Consider the following 21,303-nt stretch of genomic DNA (forward strand, 5'->3'; position numbering starts at 1 on the left):
ATGACGTCACCAAAACATTAGCACCGCGGTGCATTGTGGGGCGGAGGAGTCCTCCAACAGGTTGTAAAATCACCAGAACACCAGTGGCACGAATGTAAACATTCAGAGGAATAACATCAGTCATAGTTACATGACAGTTTAGTAGAAGCAAAACATTAGTGGTTTCCTCTGAGGTTACTCAGCTTCATTTTTCCCAAGTCTTTTCCTCTCTGCTACAAATAGTTACTGCAGGAATGTGTAAGTACAACAAATAATAAAAAGCAGTAGAGAAAAATAAAAATGTACACCCGTTCCTCACTTGAGTATCTTAACATTATGCCACTTTATACTCAACTAGCTGCATGTAAGAAGGAAATATTACTCTTTAATGCCATAGCAGTCATTTAACAGCCAGTCAACTTTATATTTTATATGTAAATATATGTCTGGTTTATAAAATGATACATTATGTCAGATTAACACACTAAACTCCAAGCAGTTTATGGGTGTATTTTGCTTCTCCTGTATTTTTACTCATTTTGAGGTCAATTTTTCATAGCAATAGAAATTCCTGTACCTCAGTGGAAACACAATCACACTCTCAGAAATCAGTTTGTAAGATTACAGTAAATCTACTGTTAAACTTAATGGTACATCTATAATTTAAAAAGCGGACATTTGCTGTTATTTAGTCATGTTTTATAGAAAAAACATAAGACATTTTGTTATTTTAAACCATTCTTTACCTACTGTAATACAAACTGCGCTTTTCTGTACCTGCAGTTGTAGTGACTCTTTAATGTATGTTCGATATAACTGAACTTTTATTAGCATATGTTTTCCAAATTCCATAAAACATGGTGAAATATAGTAAAAACAATACATGTTTTTCTACATTGTTCAAAGTTGACTACTTTATTACATTCTCCCTTAATATTACAAACAAACAAACATAAATTATTACATGACAACAACTACATAAACTTATAATGCACTTTGAAAATGGAAATAAAAAGAAATAAACCTGTGAATCACATACTATGGACAATTTCAGTTAAAATATAGTCATAAAACTGTTACTACTTCTTATACATATTTCTTAAAGCATGGTTACAAGTACAGAGGACTCAAAAATATTGTTTGTGCAGTACAACAAAGCTTCGTCACAAATCTTGAAAAAATAAGTAACTATAATTTTATTTCTTTAATTTTTTTATGAAATAGAAAAAAATGGAATCAATGTCTTTATGTTCTGGAGCGGCTATAGATAGTGTGCTTGAGTAGACCTATTTAAATGTTTACAACCTCCATAAACCAACCGTTTTTCACTGCACTCGCAAATCAAGTCTAAAAAGATATGATAGTTACCTCAAAGTTGTGATTAAGAAGCTTACAATTCTGAAAAAATGTACTTGGTTACTTTAAGTCACTGCTGATTTGTAATTAGGTGGTAGTTAAAATCCTGAGGCTGAGATTTAATTCTTTTGACAAGTTTCTAACAAATGACACAAGAAAAGCAATCAGAGGACAAGAGGAGAAAAAAAGCCCCAAACTGCATATTCATTATCTGTAACCAATGTAGCTCATGTAAAATTAATAATATATCATTACTACAACATTGGAATACTTCTTTGGGATTCATTGATCATTCTAGGAGCACATATGGACAAAACTTCCACATAAAAATACGCAAAACAGGTTTCATGTGTTACATATTTGACATATTTTGACATTGTTCCATGCGCATTACTTCAAATCGAATACCAGTGTCAGGAACAATGCATCATTAAATGACATTATGTGTCTTGCTTGAGTAGCCTGAATTTAGACTGAGCCGAGGAGCAGAGTGTGAACACATCCCCTCCAAATACAAACTCCATGACTCACTGTATCGGCCTCAAGGGAGAAGTCATGAACTCCTGTAATTTTAGCTCTGAAAATCCGAGTTATCTTACAGTTCAGTCTGTGTGGGTGAGCGTTCACTCAGTAGTGACACAAATACAGCTCCACCGAGATTTAAAAACAACGCAGAAAGTAATCCTTTAGGAAGCATTTAGGAACAATTCCTGGTTAAATCTCAATGAATATTTATCTCCCAATGCAAGACATTTATGATTTAACTACCAATAATGACTAAAACAGAAAGAAAAACGTTGGTCATTACTGGTGCACAAATTCCAAACAATATGCAAATTTTCACTCTTGCTTTTTTAGTATTTGTGTAGCATATTTACCAAAAAGTAAATGTTACATTTAGTGTAACAATGTCAATAAACATTACTTTATTTATTCATTTTTTATAGTCTGTTAGCTGATTTTTTTTTCTGTGTTTGTGTCATATCAATAAATACCCTCTAGCCTTAAGGAGCAGCAGTTAAAAAGCAACCTTTTAGCTTACACTGTCACTTTTACATTGATGCACACTATAAAAAGTAATCCAACAAACCTATTACCACCACTTAAATAAATACATGGCTTCAAAATAATCTATCTCATATACATATTTAGATAAACTGTCTAAATTGAAGACTTTATTTTGTTGGGTTGGGGTGACATCATAATCTTGGTAATTGCGTCAGCTTAATATTATGTGTAATTTAAACTCTAGTTTCTGCATTAAAACTAAATGCAACTTGACGTAGCTAATTATAATAACTTAATTTTGCTTCACCTTGAGCTCAGGATTACAAGTTCACTACGCTATCTAAACAGACCTGAACATTTTCAGACAATTCAGAATGGGAATTAAAAAGTCAATTTCATTGTAGATGAAAAACTAATTCCCCTAACTCGGCGTGGTTTGTTGGTTGAGCATAGTTTCATTACAAGTTGTGCAAACTGTTACAGTATTTTTTGTTATTGAGCCCAAACCTATTTTTTTTAGAGTGCAAGATGATGAAGAAAGATAGGAGAGGAGATTTTGACACAACAAATGACATGTTTATTGTGTATCATCGACTGATGTGTCAAGATTTGGGTATTTTAACCTCTGCAAAACAGCTTTTATAGGTAAAAACACCATTTATTCTTACTAGAAATCTCTAAAAAGTCCGTATTTCACTCAGAGTATATGCAATTTCTTGATTTGAAGAGTCCCTCTGTGCTTCCTTGACCCTTCACTCAGGCATGCTGAGGATCAGATACCCCCATCCGCCTTCCAAAAAGAGCTCTAAAAACTGCATGAAAACCAATATGACCCTTCATCTCCCGAGCGGCCATGCACATCTGAAACTGCGTAACACGGCAGCTAAAAGGTGGATAAGGAGGTAAATTAATTTGTCACCTGTTAAAGATTTCTTACATTTTTTTTTCTGCTTGGCTCGGCGGCTATTTAGAATAATGCCAGTGTGTTTGTGTGCAAAGAGAAAGAAAAGGCAGAATTGTATCAAGTAGCTGATATATTTTCCCTCCACTGGTTCTCTTGGCCACGAACAATAGCCAGCGCTGTTTGTTCTTGCCTACCTGGGGCTTCAGTCTCCAGTGAGTCAGAGCAAGACCCAGCCAGTATCTTTTCTCCACGAACACAGCTCCAGCACAGAGACACTTTGTTCGCAGCTTTTTTAATTAAAGACCCCTGGTCGACACTCTGTGCCAAGTGACCTGAACTGCTCCGAGCCTACATGTGTCCACCGCTATCCCCTCCACCGGGGATAAGTCTCAGTGGATAATTGGAGGGGGAAATGCTATACTGCTATCATGAGATGAGGAAGGATTAGCTACTGAGGACTTCAACTTAAGAGGCGGGGAAAGAGGAATAATGTGATGTTTTCTTCTTTCTACATTCTGCCTATTACCCCTTCTCTGACTCAAGACCAGGTTAAAAGAGAGGGAGGGGACAGCTAAGTGACTTTTTTTTTCTCAATAGTTTCCACCTGCTCCTCATCCCTGCTGAATTAGAGAGTTAGTCCCAAGCAGGTTTCCAAGCTGAGACGACATGGATTGTCCTGAGAGGAGACTGCATGTAGCTTTCCTCCTTTTTCTGCATCTTCTGTCTGTCTGCTGTGTCTCCAATCAAAAAACTACAGGTATATGTATAAATTCAAACCTATTCTGAGTAATATTAAATCAACCTTGCATATGTGCATATTTACAATGCTTTAAAAAGTGGGAGAATCTCTTGTCTTGTGGAGTTTTAGGGGTGTTTATTCTAAGTTTGTAGGTATGTGCACATCTACTTGATTACTGTCATAATCGAGATCATATTTTTTATTTAATCTGCAACTTTTTCTGGTTTGCTCAGTCTCCTGGTGCGTGCTGTCTGATGCCGAGGAGCAAAAGTGCTTGGATTTGGCTGGGAACGCTACAGCCCGAAATGTGAGAGGAACATTGCAATGTGTCCGTGGCCTGAACACCAGGGACTGTATGGATAAAATCAAGGTACATGCATGAAGAAACATGGATGGGAATGCAGAATTATATCATTTTTTAATGATTACTTGAATGGCCAATAACGTAATCAGTTATTGTAGAGGGCAGGTTTTACACTGAAACATTATCTTCAGCACTTCTTTCTCAGGATAATTCTGTTTTACCCCATCTCAGTGTATCAACATCTTCATTAGCTTGTCATATTTTCTTTTTGTGAAATGTCTTTCATTTATCTATGGCTTTTCTAATAGCAGTTCTGTCAGATTCATGCCATTTGAAATAGATTCAACTCCCAAAAGGAATTCACATGCACAAAAAAAATCTTTGTCTCCTGTATATTTTTCTTGACATTTATGACAACCCAGTAGCCCTGAGCCATACACAGAAACAGAAATGTATTTTCTCAGAATGGTACAGCAGACGCAGCCTCCATGTTTGGAGATGACATCTATGCTGCTGGTTTCTGCCATGGGCTGGAACTTGCTGCTGGAGAGTCCCACAACGGTGTAGGTAAGTCACATGTTCACAGCAGGTGATACTGGACCCGCAAGTGTTCCTAAAGAGTAAACAAATGACATGGCTGATGCCCAGATATGTTGTACTTGCAGATAATATGCACACAATATAATAATGCACCAAAATGTGTTGTATTTTATGTTCTTTTCCCTCATTTTCTCACTCTTGATCTGAAAATTGATCCCCATTTGCTTTCTCCCTCTCCCCTCCAGATGGTATCAGCTACTATGTGGTTGCGATGGCCCGTCGGTCCTCATCAGATCTGTCCCTGCTGGAGATGCACGAACGCAGCTCCTGTCACCCAGGAATACGCACCACAGTGGGGTGGACTGTTCCTATAGGCTACCTGGTCAACACGTCCCAAATCAGCGTAGGAGAGCAGTGCAACTTCCCCAAAGGTGAGGTCGAGCGAGACGGAGGGAAAAGGGGGTAAGAGATGGAAGCGTGTAGGTGTGGGATGATGTGGGGAAGGAAGGTATGTGAGAGGTTCGGAGGGAGGAAGGGAGAGAAGCAGTGAAGTGGAACGTAGAGGTGAAGGGAGGAGGGTGGGTTTTTTTCTGTAAATGTGAGCTGGGTAAGGTAGGATGCATGAGTGTGAGAATGTGATGAAGCACACAGGTTTATACTGAAAAGATCAAGATGGATGATAAACATTTGTTAACCAGAATTTTTTTCTAAAATTTATGCTTCGTATATTGCTACATTCTGGCCTGATGTTCCCATGAATTCAAATTATTTCGTATTATTGTTTTTTTTTTTGAAAATAAGGACTTTTTAGGGACTACTTTTTTCTGTAAATGTGAGATAAGGTAAGGTGAGATGTATCAGTGTGGGAATGGGATGATGAACACAGGTATATAATTAAAAGATCAAGATGAGAGATAAACATTTGTTAACCAGGATTTTTTTTTTTTTTACGTTTATTTCACGCCTCTTATATTGTAATCTCCCAAAAATTTTACTTTTACACACTTTTCTCTAAAATATGCTCTTTTTTGTTGTAGAATAATTATATTGTCACCTTTTCAGGTAGTACTCTTTATATGAAACTGCTTAAAGTGGGCAAAATCCCTCTTTGGCTGCACGTAACTTACATCTAAAGTCAGAGCTTATGATGAAAGGTCACAACTGCTTGATTTTAAAAGGCCACAGGCCAAGAATTTAGCAGGCAAAAAAAATCTGAGGATTACTGCCATGCCAGTCAACATTACACGTATAAAATTCAAACTTGTACAGTCTTAGACAAGGCTTTCAAGCCAGTTGGAAGACACAAACATGTATTCTACAGTGACAAATAGACCTAAATTATCTAAGTTTGATATTGAACCACAGTTAAAGCTCTCCTCTAAATAGACATCATAGTTTCATGGAGGTGCAGAGAACCTTGGAAGTGTTCTTCAGTCTCTCCCATTGTTCCGTTTACACTCACTTCTTCTCCCTTTTTGTTGCCAGTGGTGGGAAATTTCTTCGGCTACAGCTGTGTTCCAGGTGTGAAGGACCCCCAGCACGATCCCAGAGGCAACAACCCAAAGAACCTCTGCGAGGCCTGTATTGGAGATGAGAATGACAGACACATCTGTGCCAACAACCACAGAGAGAGGCACTATGGAGAGGCTGGAGCACTGAGGTACAACACTAATATGGGGAATAATAAAGCCCCCAGAGGTGGGATGGTTGGTTTGACTTTTGTTTCTGTGTCCCCTTAACTTTACTTCCATTACAGCCATTTGTTTCCATAAAGAAATAGTTGTATCTAGAGTTGCCTGTTCTGAAAGAATACAACATTGATGATAATAATAATAATAATGAAGTGATGAATGGGTTATAATTCTGGTGAGTCATAAAATATTACATTAACAAACACAAACTCCATTCATTTGGACAGACTAGCTCACAATAAAAGAACACAAACAATTAATAAGTGCGTTTGAGATGGGAATAAAAGATAAAAGAGCTACAGGGGGTGCTTTAACAGTTTGTTAAAATGCAACAATATGCGGAGGAGGGAGTTTACTTATCATCTCCAGAGTGGCAGTGCTACAATAACTCATTCCCAGCTGTGCCGATTCCCTCTTATACTCATATTTTGATCTATTTATAGATTGAACAGATGTTCAAATGTGCCTGATTATTCCTGTGTTTTATGTTTTTCTTCAAGGTGCGTGGCCGAGAACCTCGGCGACGTGGCTTTCGTCAAACACACGACAATCTTTGACAATCTGGATGGTCAGTATTTTAAATATTGTGCACGTTAGACTCTGCAACACTTGTTAAATAGCTGCATCATTTTCTAATTTAAATGATTTACAAAAAGACTGGATCGATTGTGAGCAAAACAGAGTGCTAGTCCCTGTCAGGACACAGGATGTCAGTGTTTCACAATGTATTTTTGTGCTTTACAGTATGTGGAATCCAGAATAGAATGAACAAACTGCACTGAAATTATACAATATATGATTATTTGTGTGATTGTGAGACAGAGAGATAGATGAGGAACAGGAATAAGAGTAAACGTAAGTGTGAGAAACGGTAATGTAAACAGATATCACACAGACAGGACGGACAAACAGAGGTGCAGACGTTTTTTGTCCAGCATTGAAGTGTCCTAATTCTCTGTTTGCTGCATCTGCTCCTCTGCTCTGGGCATCATCCAAAATTAATGGTGATCATTATCGCCGTCACGCAACACAGGCTCAGCTGGTGCAGCTGAGAAGGAGCAGTTTGATGGTGGCTACAAACACTGTAGCTGTTTAACGAAGCGTGCTTTATCATATGGTTCAGAAATGTCCGGAGTCAGGCCAATTAAGAGGGGTCAAGAAAACACAGAAGGTCTGTGCTGCTGTCAGGGGAGAGCGCTGCTTCAAGGTGGTCTACAGTTTTCCCACATAACTGTTTGTTTTGTTAAATAGGGGTTTGCTTCCTTTTTTATGGCTTATGTAGCGACCAAATCTGTCAAAATTTAAGTGGAAACCATTCAGCATCTAAAATCAACACAGTGGTTAATGAGAAATGCATTGTTTGATAAATGTGTCTGCCAAAACACATGAATAAGAGCACAAAACAAGATGCTAGACAACTCCAGCTTTTAGTTGATGCCACAGAAAATAAATACCACATATTTTAATTCATATATAAGTCATCCCTACTGTCAGTCAAATAGACGGTTCTTCTTAAGGATTTTTGAAATGGCTCAGAGAAATGCAGTTTGTTGATTAATTCCATTCTAATGTCTGTCTGCTCAATGTGCAGCTGGTTAGCTTAGCTTAGCATAAACGTTGGAAGCTTGTGCGGAACTGCTTGTTGGCAGGGTGCAGGGACTTCCTCGTGGGACCATCATGAGGCTGTCAGGCATCCGAGCTCCAGGATCTCACTGCAGCTGGCCAAGAACTAGTCCCTCTAAATCCAAGTTAAAAACCACAAATAGTCATTCTGGCACACATTAAACAAACAAGGCATAACATGTTCTTTAGAGGGGTTAGCCAGGCTAGCTCTTTTCTCGTCTCAATGTTTGCTGAGTTAAACTACACCGCTTTATATTTAACAGAAAGTCGTAACACTGGGCAGGATATTAAACCTGTGCATTTATCTCCTTTGTAGCTCCTTTAATTAAATTAATCTTACATGCAACCGCTTCGCTCCTGCACAGGTAAGAACCAGGAGTCCTGGGCCCTGGATCTGGAGCTGGAGGACCTCAAGCTGCTGTGTCCAGATGGAACTGAGGCGGGTCTGGATGAGTATGCGCGGTGCCATCTGGCAGCAGTCCCTGCAAACGCTGTGGTGGTGCGCATGGAGGATAAGTGCCGCGTCTGGAAATACCTGGAACGTTTACAGGTGGGCATGAATTGCATCAACTGTCTGTATATGTTTGTGTGTGTGTGTGTGTGTGTGTGTGTGTGTGTGTGTGTGTGTGTGTGTGTGTGTGTGTGTGTGTGTGTGTGTTTTGCCCCAGACCCATGTGTGTTTATGTCCCTCTCATATCTCTGTGGAGTCTATATTTTTGATCTGTGCGACCCGGTGTGCAGGTACTTGCTCAACTGCCATCCTTCTCCCTTACTGAGTGTGTGGGAGACGCCAGGATGACTGATACGTCCTGTGCTGCTTCCCGGGCTGCACATACGCCACAATCTCAAAGACGCACATGCATACAGAACACGCCAACGCACATCCATGCATGCCCTCATGCATTAAGTGCCGTCACACACTCTTCTCTCTCCTGCAGAATGTGTTTGGCAACGCCACCGAGGGCTTCAGCCTGTTCAGCTCAGCGGGCTACGGCCAATCCGATCTGCTCTTCACTGATGCCACCCACCACCTGCAGAGAGTTCTGGGTAGCTACACCTCTTGGCTGGGCCCCACTTACACCACCATGCTGCAAGCCTTCGAGTGCGAGGGTAAGAGTGATGCCGCGCGCTTATTTGCCCGTCTGCAGAAGTATGTTTGTGTGGATTTGCTGATGAAGAGTGGGTGGCTAAGTGGCTGGAAGAGTGTTTTCTGCTGTGTGTGTGTGTGTGTGTGTGTGTGTGTGTGTGTGTGTGTGTGTGTGTGTGTGTGTAGCCACTGCAGCTGTTCTCATTATTGCACTTTCCCACCAACAGGCTTCTGCTGATGGAAGAGGAGGAAGACATCCAGCGCATCAACTTCCACCCCATCCCGCTGTCTCCATCCTCCAGTTCTGCCTTCCCCTTCCCTGCCATCTGCCTCACTGTCTCTCCGTCTTCTTTCTGCTTTGCTTATAATGTCTGTTTTCTACCAGCATTTCACCACCCATTCTCTATTATTACATCCTCACCCTCCTCCAACCTCGACGTCCTCATATACGCCGGCTAGCAGGGTGGACGATGCTATGAGAGGCTAATCGGCCATTAAAATGCTCCTGAAATTGAGCATGGTTGTTTTAAAAAGGAAGAAGAAGAAATAGGATAGACATAGGTGACAATAGATTAGAAACGAAGTGCAAGTAATTGACAGTCGTTACTGAGGGAAGATTTTGATCAGGATTTTAGTAGAACCCCCTCAAAAACATGAAATATTCCCAGCATAAATTTCCAAAAGTCTTGTAAACTGTTCCTGCCCTGTGCATCGCTTGGGAAATTGCATCCTTCTTGGCTTGTTGCATTAGTCTAAGCTTCGATACCACCCTCTCACCTCCCTCCCACAGGGTCTGTCTCTGGCACTGAACAACTGGGTGCTATTAACGTTGAGCTTAGAAGTCTCAGTTACTGTATGTGTGTGTTTGTGCATGTGTGTGCATGTGTTTTTCCCACAGCCATTATTGCCGTAATTGGCAGTCTGGCATATTATACTGTTTGTGTGAGTGAGGGAGAAAGTGTGTGTCTGTAGGTTTATGTGCCTATGTGTTGATAGGATTGCTGCTTTCCCATGGCTTGTATAGCTCACTTACTTTGGATCACTGCTTTCTCACGTCTGGTATGGTGGACTGGACTGTGCCAGCTCACAGCGTATTGTAACACTATACAGTTTGGAGAAAAAAGGGGGATTGAGGCCTGGGTTTGTCTCCAATGACCCCCGAGTGAGTCTTTGATTATTTTATTCATCTGTGAAACGTATTTGCATCAGCCAGCATGACTCCAAATTCTCAAAAAAACCTTCTCCGTCTCTCTTGCTTTTGAGTGTTTCTGCAATATGTCATTTATACGCTACTAGTAGAGAAATGATAGGAGGTAAGAGTGACTAATAGCAGGAGGATGTTTAAGGTTGGAAGCAGAAATTAGCATATAGTCTTGTGGAAGAATTTGTCGTGAGAGGAGTTTTACTGAGTTTTCAATGAAGAAAAGGTGATTATCCAAAAAAAGGATAATTTATTTGCCTGGCATGTTTAAGAAAGAATTAAAGAATCACAGTAAAAATCACCAGCGCAGTTTATAAGCCTTACTTGACCTACTGAATCATGTACTGTATAATGTATAACAAACCATAAATCTGGGGCTTTTTATGCCACCTCCTTATTATTTTTTTTTTATTATTTTCTTTCACATACTGCACCACTGAGCTCAGCAATAAACTGATAAAGCCGGATGAAGTTCTCCTCTTCAAATTGTGGTTTTGACCTCACCAGACTTACAAACAAAGGAGTGTATTTACAGAATTTTGCAAAGATAGCGGCAGGTTTTTTTTAAATTTTTGCTTTGCCATCTGTGTATTTCTGTTGTACTAATTCAACTCTGGTTTGTACCATTGGTGCTATTTGTTTCTACCATTGTCCGATAGTCTTTAAAAGAGGCTTGATGTAAATACTCCTTGCTGCCTGAATGTGTAGAGCTGCAAACCTTCTTTTATTTTTTTTTCAACCAATTAAATGAATGATGATAAAGGAAATAATCCTCTCTTCCATTGAAGCTGATTTCTAATTATCCTGAAACGGCTACATGATATCTGTGTGGAAATGAATTATGCTCGATATCATCTCTCTTGCTCCATCACACGCCTCTCACTGTCAGCGTTTCTGATTCTGGCACACACTCTGAAATAGTCTTTTTTGCTTCCTCTCAGTCATTTGGGTAAAAGAAGAAAGGAACAGGAGGAGGAACTAGGATGAGAAAAAAGTAGAAAAATGGAGGTCAAACACACAAAGAGCTGCATAGAGAGTCTCAGATGCTCACTCAGGTGGAGAGAAGAACCTCCCAGGTAGACGCAGCATCATCATAGGTGGTCCCCATGCAGAAACAGAGCTCCACTCAGGCTCCACTGAATGCACCTACTGGCACAGCTTCAACCTGATTTACAACATTAATCCTTTAGAGAAAGCCTTTGCTTGTGATGGAAGAGTACCATTTAGCAGTGAGCAGATACTGTAGATTGAACTGCATTGCAGCAGAGTGCAGCACTCGCTCTCAATGCTCGGCTCTCCTGCTGCCCATTTTGCTGTAATGCACAAATAAAAACAACTAACGTAGCCTCAACACAGTCCTCTCAACCTTGAGGTGTGCGTATGAAAAGCAGGAAAGTGTGTCAGCGCCAGTGGAGGAAAAATTATAATTAGCAGTTTAGTAATTTTATTTTCATGTACTTAAATACAAATAATAGAAAAACAGATAAAAAGAAAAAGGAGGTTGATATACTTTACTAAAAAAGCTAATGCACAAACACAATACTTTCAGTATTAAGAAAAACAAACAAGGGGTTAGCATGATCGGTTAGATTTAAGAAAAGAATACTTAAAAATGAAAAGGTACGTGAAAAATAGGCAGTAAAAAATTAAACATTTTTGTAATTTATCACTGTACCTTACTCTGCTGTATTTCCATTGTATGCCACTCAACATTTTAGTTTCCACTTATTTTCTTGTGGCATACTAGGATTTAAAAAACATTTTAAAAAAGCTACTGCTATTTACTTTCGCAAGATTTTTTTTTTTTTACATAAAACACAATTAAAATGTTGAACATATGCAGCAGCAACAATCTACCAATATAATACATGCCACTCTACATAATAAATACTCAATTTTTTATATGCACACTTGAAGTTGTTGATGATACTCTGATGTATTTTCAAGTAAAATACTTAAAGGCTTTTCCTTATAATGGAGTATTTTTATAGCGTACTGTTTCCATTTTTACTTAAATAAAAGATCCCAAGTTCCACCACTGACTAAACTGCAGCTCTTACATCTTTATGCATCAGTAGGAATCACAGATTAACTGAAGTGTATGTGTTGAAATACAGATCAATGAATGCAGAGTTACTTTATTTGCATATAAGAAAAATATAATTGGTTTGCTGGCTACAATTTATATCGTGATGATAAAGACGAGAATTTGGATAGCAGCAATACCGGGTGCAAGTGCAAGTTTGACTGGACAGAATAGAAGTTAGCTGCTAAGCATAATGGATGATAAACAGTGGAGAAGTAAAGTCAAAGGCTAAAAAAAGAAAAGGACAGCAGAGGCATTGTACTTGCGGAAAACATATCTTTATTTTTTATTTTTTTATTTTTTTGGCTGGCTAGCAAAGAGTCTGGCAAAGACAATACTAACGTTGATAGAAAAGAAAGACAGCAACCCAGAAGCGAAGTACAGCTGTTCCACCTTGACTAAACCAGCATGCCAGCAACAAACCCTGAAGGCAGGCGTTTTTTCCCATGTGGTCATGATTAAAAAATGAACTGAGAACAAGGATGAATGAACAAAACTTGAACTTTGTCAATATTGGCAATACATACAGTCAGACTTAAGCCTTGATTATAATCCCTTGCAGATGCACACTGCGGACGATATGGGCATTTAACTCGTGAATATGCTACTTTCTAGCCCTCTTGGAAGATTCCATTCTGTACATGCACAGTAAATCAGAATCTAAGTATTCTGCACATGAACACGACTGCTGAGCTTGTGCGCTGCTGTCCTCGTAGCATAGTTGTCATGTGGATTGTGTGCACTAACACAAATGTGTTTTTGCTGCATGTGGACATCTATAGACTATCGACACGGATTCTGACAGACTTGGGCAGATGACAAAGTAAGGATGATTTACCGTTGGCCGTTTTTGGGAAACATTAGGTCATTGTTTCATTGCATCTACACTCCTGGATGGATGGATGGATGATCTCTATACATAAAGGAGACTACATAAACACATATAAACACAGTTACAGATCAAATCCAAATGTAAGCACTTGCAATTTGTTTAATTATTAAAGTAGATTGACTTTACTTGAACTGACTTCATTAATGTGTCTACTGCACTACTTTGGCATTTCCATTGTCTCCAAGGTATTAAATGTGGTATTCTAATGCGATGTGATACAAATAAGAGACATCCAAAACAACCAGGAGACACTCAGTACTATGAATTGTAAATTAAATAAAATAACAAAGGTAGGCTAGAAAGTCTATTCTGTAACTTAGAGTGGTTCTGTCTTTTATCTTGGTGCAATTATTTGGAGGGGAAAGGTAGGCCAATAGGGGCGGGGTTGTCTAACTTCCTGGATGTGCCTATGATAGGAGATACAGTGCAGAGTTAGGAGTGGTGAGTTTCAGGTAAAGGGAGGTAAATCCTGTCTAAGCTACAGGTGTTTCAAACAAAAAGCAATGTACACTGCAAAAAGAAAAAAAATCTGATTAGCACCAGATTTTGAAAAAATCCCCCCCAAAAAACATGAAAATCTGGCAGCAAAAATGACAGAAACAACACAAAAAAATATTGGAATGCTGTCACACAGAAAAGCTGCACAAATAACAGCAAGTATCTGTACATTTAAAAAAAAAATCTAATTTCAATACAGTCAAAAAAGGAAATTTAATAGTCACACATTCAGATTTTTGATGTGGACATTATTTAGAGTTTTGGTCTGCTTTATTACAGTCAAGATGTAAATTAATATTTTTCTTCTATGATATTACTAGATATTACTTGTAATATAACAAAACAGGAAAAATATGTAAAATAACATTTAAAATGTATTTACCATTTTTCAAGCCTTAATAGGCACAGTTTCCCTTTCAAATAACAGCAAATATCTGTAAAACATAATTTTGAGGACTTATATACTGCAAAAAATTATATATTACTATTAAATGCTGTGAAAGAATTACTATTTCTGAATATTCAGATTTTTCATGTAAGATAAATTCAACCTTTTGTTGGTGATTTTTACAAGACACTATCTGCAAAAAAAGTTTAAAATGGGAAAAACTCAGAAATAACAGCAACCTGTTTACAAAATGACAGCTAAACAAATGCTATATTTGTGTATTTTTGAGGGCAATTTTAATGTGAAGCATTGTAAAAGAATGAATAATAACATATAAAAATACATATTTCTCATGACATTACATACAGTTTTGACCTGTGATTTAATGTCTAGCATGCAAATTTCTACATCAAATTTTGTGATGATGTTTTTCTGTAGTTTAAACAAACAGGAAAAATCTGTAAAACAACAAGAAACTGTTTAAAAGCTCAAGTTAAAGGAACGCTAATTTGTTTTACAGTGTATGCTGAGAACCTCATGATTAAAGATGGATTGTGTGAAGTGAAAGGCCTCCAAGGTTTTGTGCTAAGGGGCCGTCTGCGCTGGTAATAAGATAAGATAAGATACGACTTTATTAATCCCAAAGGAAATTCTTAGAAAAAAGGAGTCTCTTGATTCTTAACCCGTGTTTGATCAGCAGCAGTCCCAGTAGAATAGAGACTGACATCTTTTTGCAGGAGGAGCACTTTTGCAGCTGCATCGTGAAGGAACTCCAACTTAAATAAAGACTCTAGGTGATTCTCCCGCTCTTTCTGGACGACGGCATGCTTGTGAGAAGCTCGTGTGAATCCGTGCAGCCATGTCCTCTTGCTCATCTCGCGTGTTTTGGAGGCGTCTTCATCTGTTCGGGTGACCGTGCGGACGGGAGACGATTTGACCGGAGGTTGGGAGTCGAGAGCGGCGGCGAAGAGGAGGGATGACAGTGATGGAGAGGAGAGGAGGGAGGAGAGTGACAGGTAATCCATCAGAGGCGTTACTGTCATTATTCAATTACCACCCATCCTTAGCACTCCTGATAACCCCAACACACACAACACACACACACACACACACACACAGACTCACACATGCGCGCACGCAGTGGGAAGTTGCACTGGCTTGGCGGATCCTCTTACACAAAGTGGGTTTGTGCTGTGTGGGCAGTGAGGTGAGTCGGGACACGGGCCTTGGCATCGGTTCCTTATATGCTTTTAGTGCAGCAGACCCTTAAATCGCTGCTGCTTCCTGTCTCATGTCCCCATCACCCTCCTCACATCTCTCATCCCTCACTTTTTCTCCCCTGTATCACCCTCTCTCTCTCTCTCTCTCTCTCTCTCAGTTTCCACCGTATCCCCCTCTTCTTCTTCTTCCTCGTCTTCTCTACAGTTCATTCCGTCTCCTGGGCCCGGAGCAGATAAGGAACATGGAGTATGATTAGACGCCAGTGACACCAGGCTTATCGCTCGGCTCCCACAATGCTCCCCAGATCACTTGCACAATAAAAGCCAAGCGTACACACACACACACACACACACACACACACACACACACACACACACACACACACACACACACACACACACACACACATACGTATATATATATATAAATATATACACACGCGACAAGTCTCATGAGACTGGCTATCAATTCCAAATGTGTTTTTGCGCATGTTGCATCCATAATGACGCATGACTCGCGGTGAAAAATGACCAGATTGTTCGCGGCAGCGAGGAGGATGTTTATGCACAGCAAAGTGTGTAGGTGAGACATGTGACATGAGGATGCAGGGGTTTTTGGGTGCAGATTTTTGGATGCTAAACACTAGATGGCGCTGTCCTCCCAGCGGTGCGCCATCCATCTGTCCTGACTTTTTCCAGTATAAGCGATACAAGACCACAGGGAGCTCACTTTACTGAGGCCGCTCTCCTCTCATAACAACTCTGTTTCTGCATCATCTTCTCCTCTGCTTTACCTCCACTGTTCTCTAATTTCCCTCTCGTTTCTTCTCACGCCTTTTCCTTCCTGGTGCCCTCTTGTCTTCTTCACCTCCCTCTTCAGTCCAAGTGTTCTTATTTATTCCTTTATTCATCTCTTTTCCTCTTTCTCCTTTCCTTCTTCTCTGTTCTGTCTCTTTTTCACCTCATGTCCACCTTTCTTCTCTGCTGTCCTCGTCCTTTTTCCTTGTATCCACCTTTCTGCTTTTGTTTCTTCTTCCTCTCCTTCTCATCTCTCTCTCTTGTCCAGTTGTCCTCCTTGTTCTTTTTTATTTATTCTTTTATAATGTCCTCTTATGTCCCGCTCCTTTTCTCCTCTTCTTCTTCTCATCGCCTTTCCTCCTTTTCCACCTCTGTCTTTCCTCTTCTTATTTCTTCTTCCTTGACTTTCTCCTTTCTATCTCATATTTTCCCCTCTTCTGTCCTCTGTATCTTTTTCCCCTCACCTCATGTCCACCTCCACCCTTAACTTACATCCTCCTATTAATTCATAATTTTTTCTCCTCTTCGTTAATCCTTCCACCTCTTCTCTTTTCCTACTTGTTTTCTCTGCTCTTTCCTCCACATTTCTCCTCTCCTCTCCCTTTATTTACCTTCTTCCTCTTCTCAGTTTTGCTCTTTTTCCTATGCATCCCGACTACTCTCACATTTTCTTTTTCTTTCCTCTCCTTGTATCCATCGTTCTTCTCAGCTCTCCTTTCCTTTATGCCAATACTGCTGTCCTAAACCCATGAGCACGTGATACAAAAGGAGGTGCTAAGCTTACTAGATCAAGACACACTATACAACACACATTTGCGCTAAGCAGACACCATTAAGCATCACAGAAGACTTTGTCATGGTGCCCCTTTACATTCTAAACCCGCACAATGCACTTTGCTTGCCAAAAAATAATTGCCCATCTCAAATATTTGCAACTAAAACCAGGACTTTCTGCTATTGATTCTTGTCACCACCATTCTTCTCTACTCTCGTTTTCTTTCCTTGTGTCCTCCCTTCTTCCTCATCGCTCTCTCCAGTCCACTTTATCTCACCATTCTTCTCATTTATCCTGGTGTCTTCTCATGTCTTTTCCTCTTCTTCCTCTGCTCCTAAATCTTGCCTGTCCCTTTTCTTCTCATATTATTTCCTTCCCTCTCCTCTCATGATTTTCTCTCCATGTTCAACTTGACGTTTCTTTCCTTCCTTTTCCCCATCATCTTTCATTTCCTCTTTTCCTTCTCACAGTTACGTTCCTGTCTTCCATCTTTCTTCTCTGCTTCTTTTTTCCTTCCCAGTGTCCTCGGCTCTTCTTCATCTCTCTCTCTTCAGTCCTATTCTTCCCATTTATCCTGGTGTCCTCTCATATTTTCTCATCTTCTCTTATCTCCTCCTACATCTTTTCCTGCATTTTTTCTTTCCCTTCTTTTTCTCCTCAACCCCCTTAGTTCCCTCTTCTCTTTTTCTTATTTCTCTCTTTTTCTCTCTGTGCTGACTTTCCCTTTTCTCTTTGTCCTCCTTCTGTCCTGTCTCTTTATACCCTCACTTCATGTCCTCTTTTTATTTTATCATTTTCTTCTCTTCTTTAATTCATCCACCTCCTCTCTTGCCCTTTACTTTCCTCCTTTTTCCTTCACTACTTTTTCTCCCTTCTTGTCCTGACTATTTTCTCTATGTTTTCTCTTCTGATTTTTATTCTTTCCTCTCTTCATCCCTCTCCTCTCCTTGGATGCACCCTTCTTCTCTGCTCTCCTCTTCCTCATCTCTCTCTCCAGTCCCAGTCTTCTCATTTATCCTAGTGTCCTCTCATATCCTCCCCTCCCTTTTTGCCTCTCCTCTTCTCTCCTCCTACATCTTTCTTACCCCATTTCTTCCCTCTTATTTCCTCTTTTGCTTATTTCTTCTTTTCCTCTCCTTTTTCGCTCTTGATTTTCCTTTTCCTTGTCCCCTTTCCTTGTCTTCTTTTCTCCCTTTTCTGTCCTGAGTCCTTCCTCCCTCACCTGAAGTCCTCTTCCTCCTCTTCTTACTTCATAATTTTTGTCTCCTCTCCTTTAATCCTTCCACCTCCAGTCTTTCCTTCTGTGTTCACTATCTCTTTATTCCTCTCCTTTCCTACCTTTTCCTTTTTCCATGCCCTTTTCTCTCCACTTTTCTCCCCTCTCCTCTCTCCCTCTTCCTCCCCTCCATGGGGCAGTGGCTCTGTTATGTTGTTAGGACATGCTCTCATTAATAACCTACACTCTGAGAGCGTTTGCTAGTGGAGCGTGAATTCGTTCGGGGACGAATAGAGGGTGTTTCACTGTGTGCGTCGGTGTGTCCGCGGCAGTAAAGGAGAGGCAGACAGAACTGAGAGAAAACACAACGGGTGGGTGTGATGCACAAAAAGCATGTTGTTTCCTCGCAGTTGCTTAATGACGCCGGATCAGCTTGTGGTCTGCTGCTCCAATATGTTTCATGTGCGCGTTCTGTGGGCGGGCGTGTGGACCAGACGTCCTTGAATCTGACCCTGTGAGGGGGAACCTCGCCTATGGGCATCCCATGGCCCACTGCTCATTACCGCTACTGCCGCACACACTTATCCACACATGAACACACGCCACAAAGTGATCATCTCACGTACCACCTACCAGCAACAAGTAGATTGCAGGTGCAGTCCTCCAAATGTGTGTGTGTCCGTGTCTATAACGTAAAAGAGTAATCTGTGACCGGCCCTGTTCGAGCCTCATTAGGAACAAGGGTTATTTTAAGTGTCACTGTTAAACGTGAAAGTTAAGGTAATGGCTGCAGCCAGGCAATTAGCAGTGACAGCAGAAGTTAAGGGAAGTTAGGGAGTGAATGTAAGTCAACGCAGGTATAACAAGGGGATGTGTGTAGGTGTGTGCGAGTGTGTGTTGCAAGTATGCCCCCTCTGTGTGTTCGCTGTGCTCCATAACGAGCCGACAGGTGTATGAGGCAGCAGGCTGGACACTGACTGATGCAGCGCTAATGCTCACACGCTCACTTTTCTGTCTCACACACACACACACACACACACACACACACACACACACACACACACACACACACACACACACACACACAGCAGTAATGTATTGTACAATAAGTGTTGTCTAACCTCAGCAGTACACTGAGCTTTGGCCGAGAGGCAAAAACAGAGAGGAGGAGGAGGAGGCGGAGGATGAGAGAGGGTGATTAAATAGTCTAGTTAGTCCACAGAGTGGTTGAGAACATTAAGAGCTGGGCCATTCATCAGTATAACACACACACACACACACACACACACACACACACACACACACAATATACATGCACGCACTCATATTGATTGTGCAAGTTAAAAATGTCTCTGCTTGGCAAGCCGGTGGATTCTCACAGGATAACAAATACGCACACATATATTCCCAAAAAATCCCCACATGTACCGTACGTCCGCACACACACACACACACACACACACACACACACACACACACACACACACACACACACACACACACACACACACTTTCTCTCAAACAGATTAATTTTCCATCACTTACCCCTCCTGTCATAAGTGTGAGCCCCGGCTCATTAAAACTCTTGAAACTCCCTCCCACACCTCCCCACCGGTCTCGCTTCCCCGTGAATGGACAGGGCTCCTTACTGCTACGGAGGTGGCGGATATATAGTGAGGAGAAAAAAGAAGAAAAACAAGAAGGGAGAGAGATGGGGAGGATGGAGAGGTAAAGCAGGTGGGCTGTCAAACAAGAGAAGTGGAGGAAAGGGAAGGAGGAAGAAGAAAAAAGAAAAGCAGGTGGATTGTCAGAGAATAAACAGACAAAACGAGGAAGGAGGAGGGAGGATTTCGAACAAATAGGATGAAGAATGAGCAGACGGGGTGGGAAAGGACATACAGTCCGGAAAAAGGGAGGATAAGCTGGTGGGATGTTAACTAAGAAGGACACAGAAATAGAAAAGGAGGAATTAGGAGGGCGAAAGCACACAAATTAGAAGCAAAATAGGGAGGCATGTCAAGTTAAAGAGGAGACGAGGAAAGTGAGAGAAGATCTAGAGGACAAGATGGCGAGTATGGATAAAGAAATGATGCATAGGGAGCAAAATGTGGCATTTAGTTGGTGATTAGTAAAGGAGAGGAGGGAAGGACATGATGAGGAATCACAAAGGGAGGAGCAGAGGAGCAATATCTCCTTCTGCTCTCAGTAATTCCCAAATATGAACTCCCTTGTTATCACTGTTTAGTTTTAATCTTCAGCCTAACAGTCTTTTTCATTATCAGGATAATGCCAGTTATTACCTCTTCATTGCCAGGGATATTATGATGGATGTGTTCCAATCAGCTCCAGCATTAATACGATCAGTGCAGACATTAGCACAATCAGTCAGCAACGCCGCTGATAATAACTCATGATTGTTGTGATTTAGTCCCGACGCAACGACAGCTGGAGCTGCGTTTAAGGACCATTAGTTACACGGAGAGACGGAGGGAGCGGCGGGGAAGGCAGGAGTTCCTCAGGAAGCAGAGAAAAGGGCGAGAAGAGGACATGACCGAAGATGGAAAATGGGGGCAAACGTGAAAATGAGAAGGAAAATGGCGACAGACGCTGGAAACTCATTTACTCTGCATTCACAAGCATGTTTGGATTCAATTTCTGCAGTTTGTCGCTTTAATGTGGTTCATTCGGGTGAGAATAATGAGATCCAAACTCACCAAATAAACACAAGAAGAAGAAACGTGAAAAGAGAGAGGAAAAGATGTGAACTTTGTTTTAAGGTGAGACAAATCATCAAATTTGACCACTGGACCGTGTGCAGTCGGTGTTCATGTGTTCAGCTCAGCTTCTGACTTTCTTCAAACTTCTCTTATTTATCCACTACTTTCTCATTTTTTTTCTCCCCTCCTCGCTGCATGTTTAGGAAGTAGATTCCAAAAGCCCCAGGATAAGAGTACATTTTTGCTAAAAGTCGAAACCGTTTGACACGTCTTTGCCTCAG

General features: G+C 40.7%; 1 protein-coding gene and 1 long non-coding RNA gene across 2 annotated transcripts; one reads left to right on the forward strand and one right to left on the reverse strand.

Moving 5' to 3' along the window:
• The first annotated feature begins 3,820 nt into the window (after window positions 1–3,820).
• otomp (otolith matrix protein) lies at window positions 3,821–11,202 on the forward strand. Its single transcript, XM_023288054.3, has 9 exons — window positions 3,821–4,004; window positions 4,220–4,356; window positions 4,755–4,857; window positions 5,076–5,261; window positions 6,316–6,490; window positions 7,022–7,089; window positions 8,510–8,694; window positions 9,083–9,254; window positions 9,459–11,202. Exons 1-9 carry the CDS (start codon window positions 3,914–3,916, stop codon window positions 9,467–9,469), a joined length of 1,128 nt encoding a protein of 375 aa, XP_023143822.2. The 5' UTR covers window positions 3,821–3,913; the 3' UTR covers window positions 9,470–11,202.
• Window positions 7,933–8,684, reverse strand: LOC129347820 (uncharacterized). The gene is made up of 2 exons (XR_008600094.1): window positions 8,485–8,684; window positions 7,933–8,259 (listed from the first exon to the last, which is right to left on the reverse strand). It is a non-coding gene; the product is annotated as an uncharacterized LOC129347820 (long non-coding RNA).
• Window positions 11,203–21,303: the final 10,101 nt, after the last annotated feature.

This window comes from Amphiprion ocellaris, chromosome 20, assembly GCF_022539595.1.
Source record: "Amphiprion ocellaris isolate individual 3 ecotype Okinawa chromosome 20, ASM2253959v1, whole genome shotgun sequence".
Classification (NCBI taxonomy): Eukaryota; Metazoa; Chordata; class Actinopteri; family Pomacentridae; genus Amphiprion; species Amphiprion ocellaris.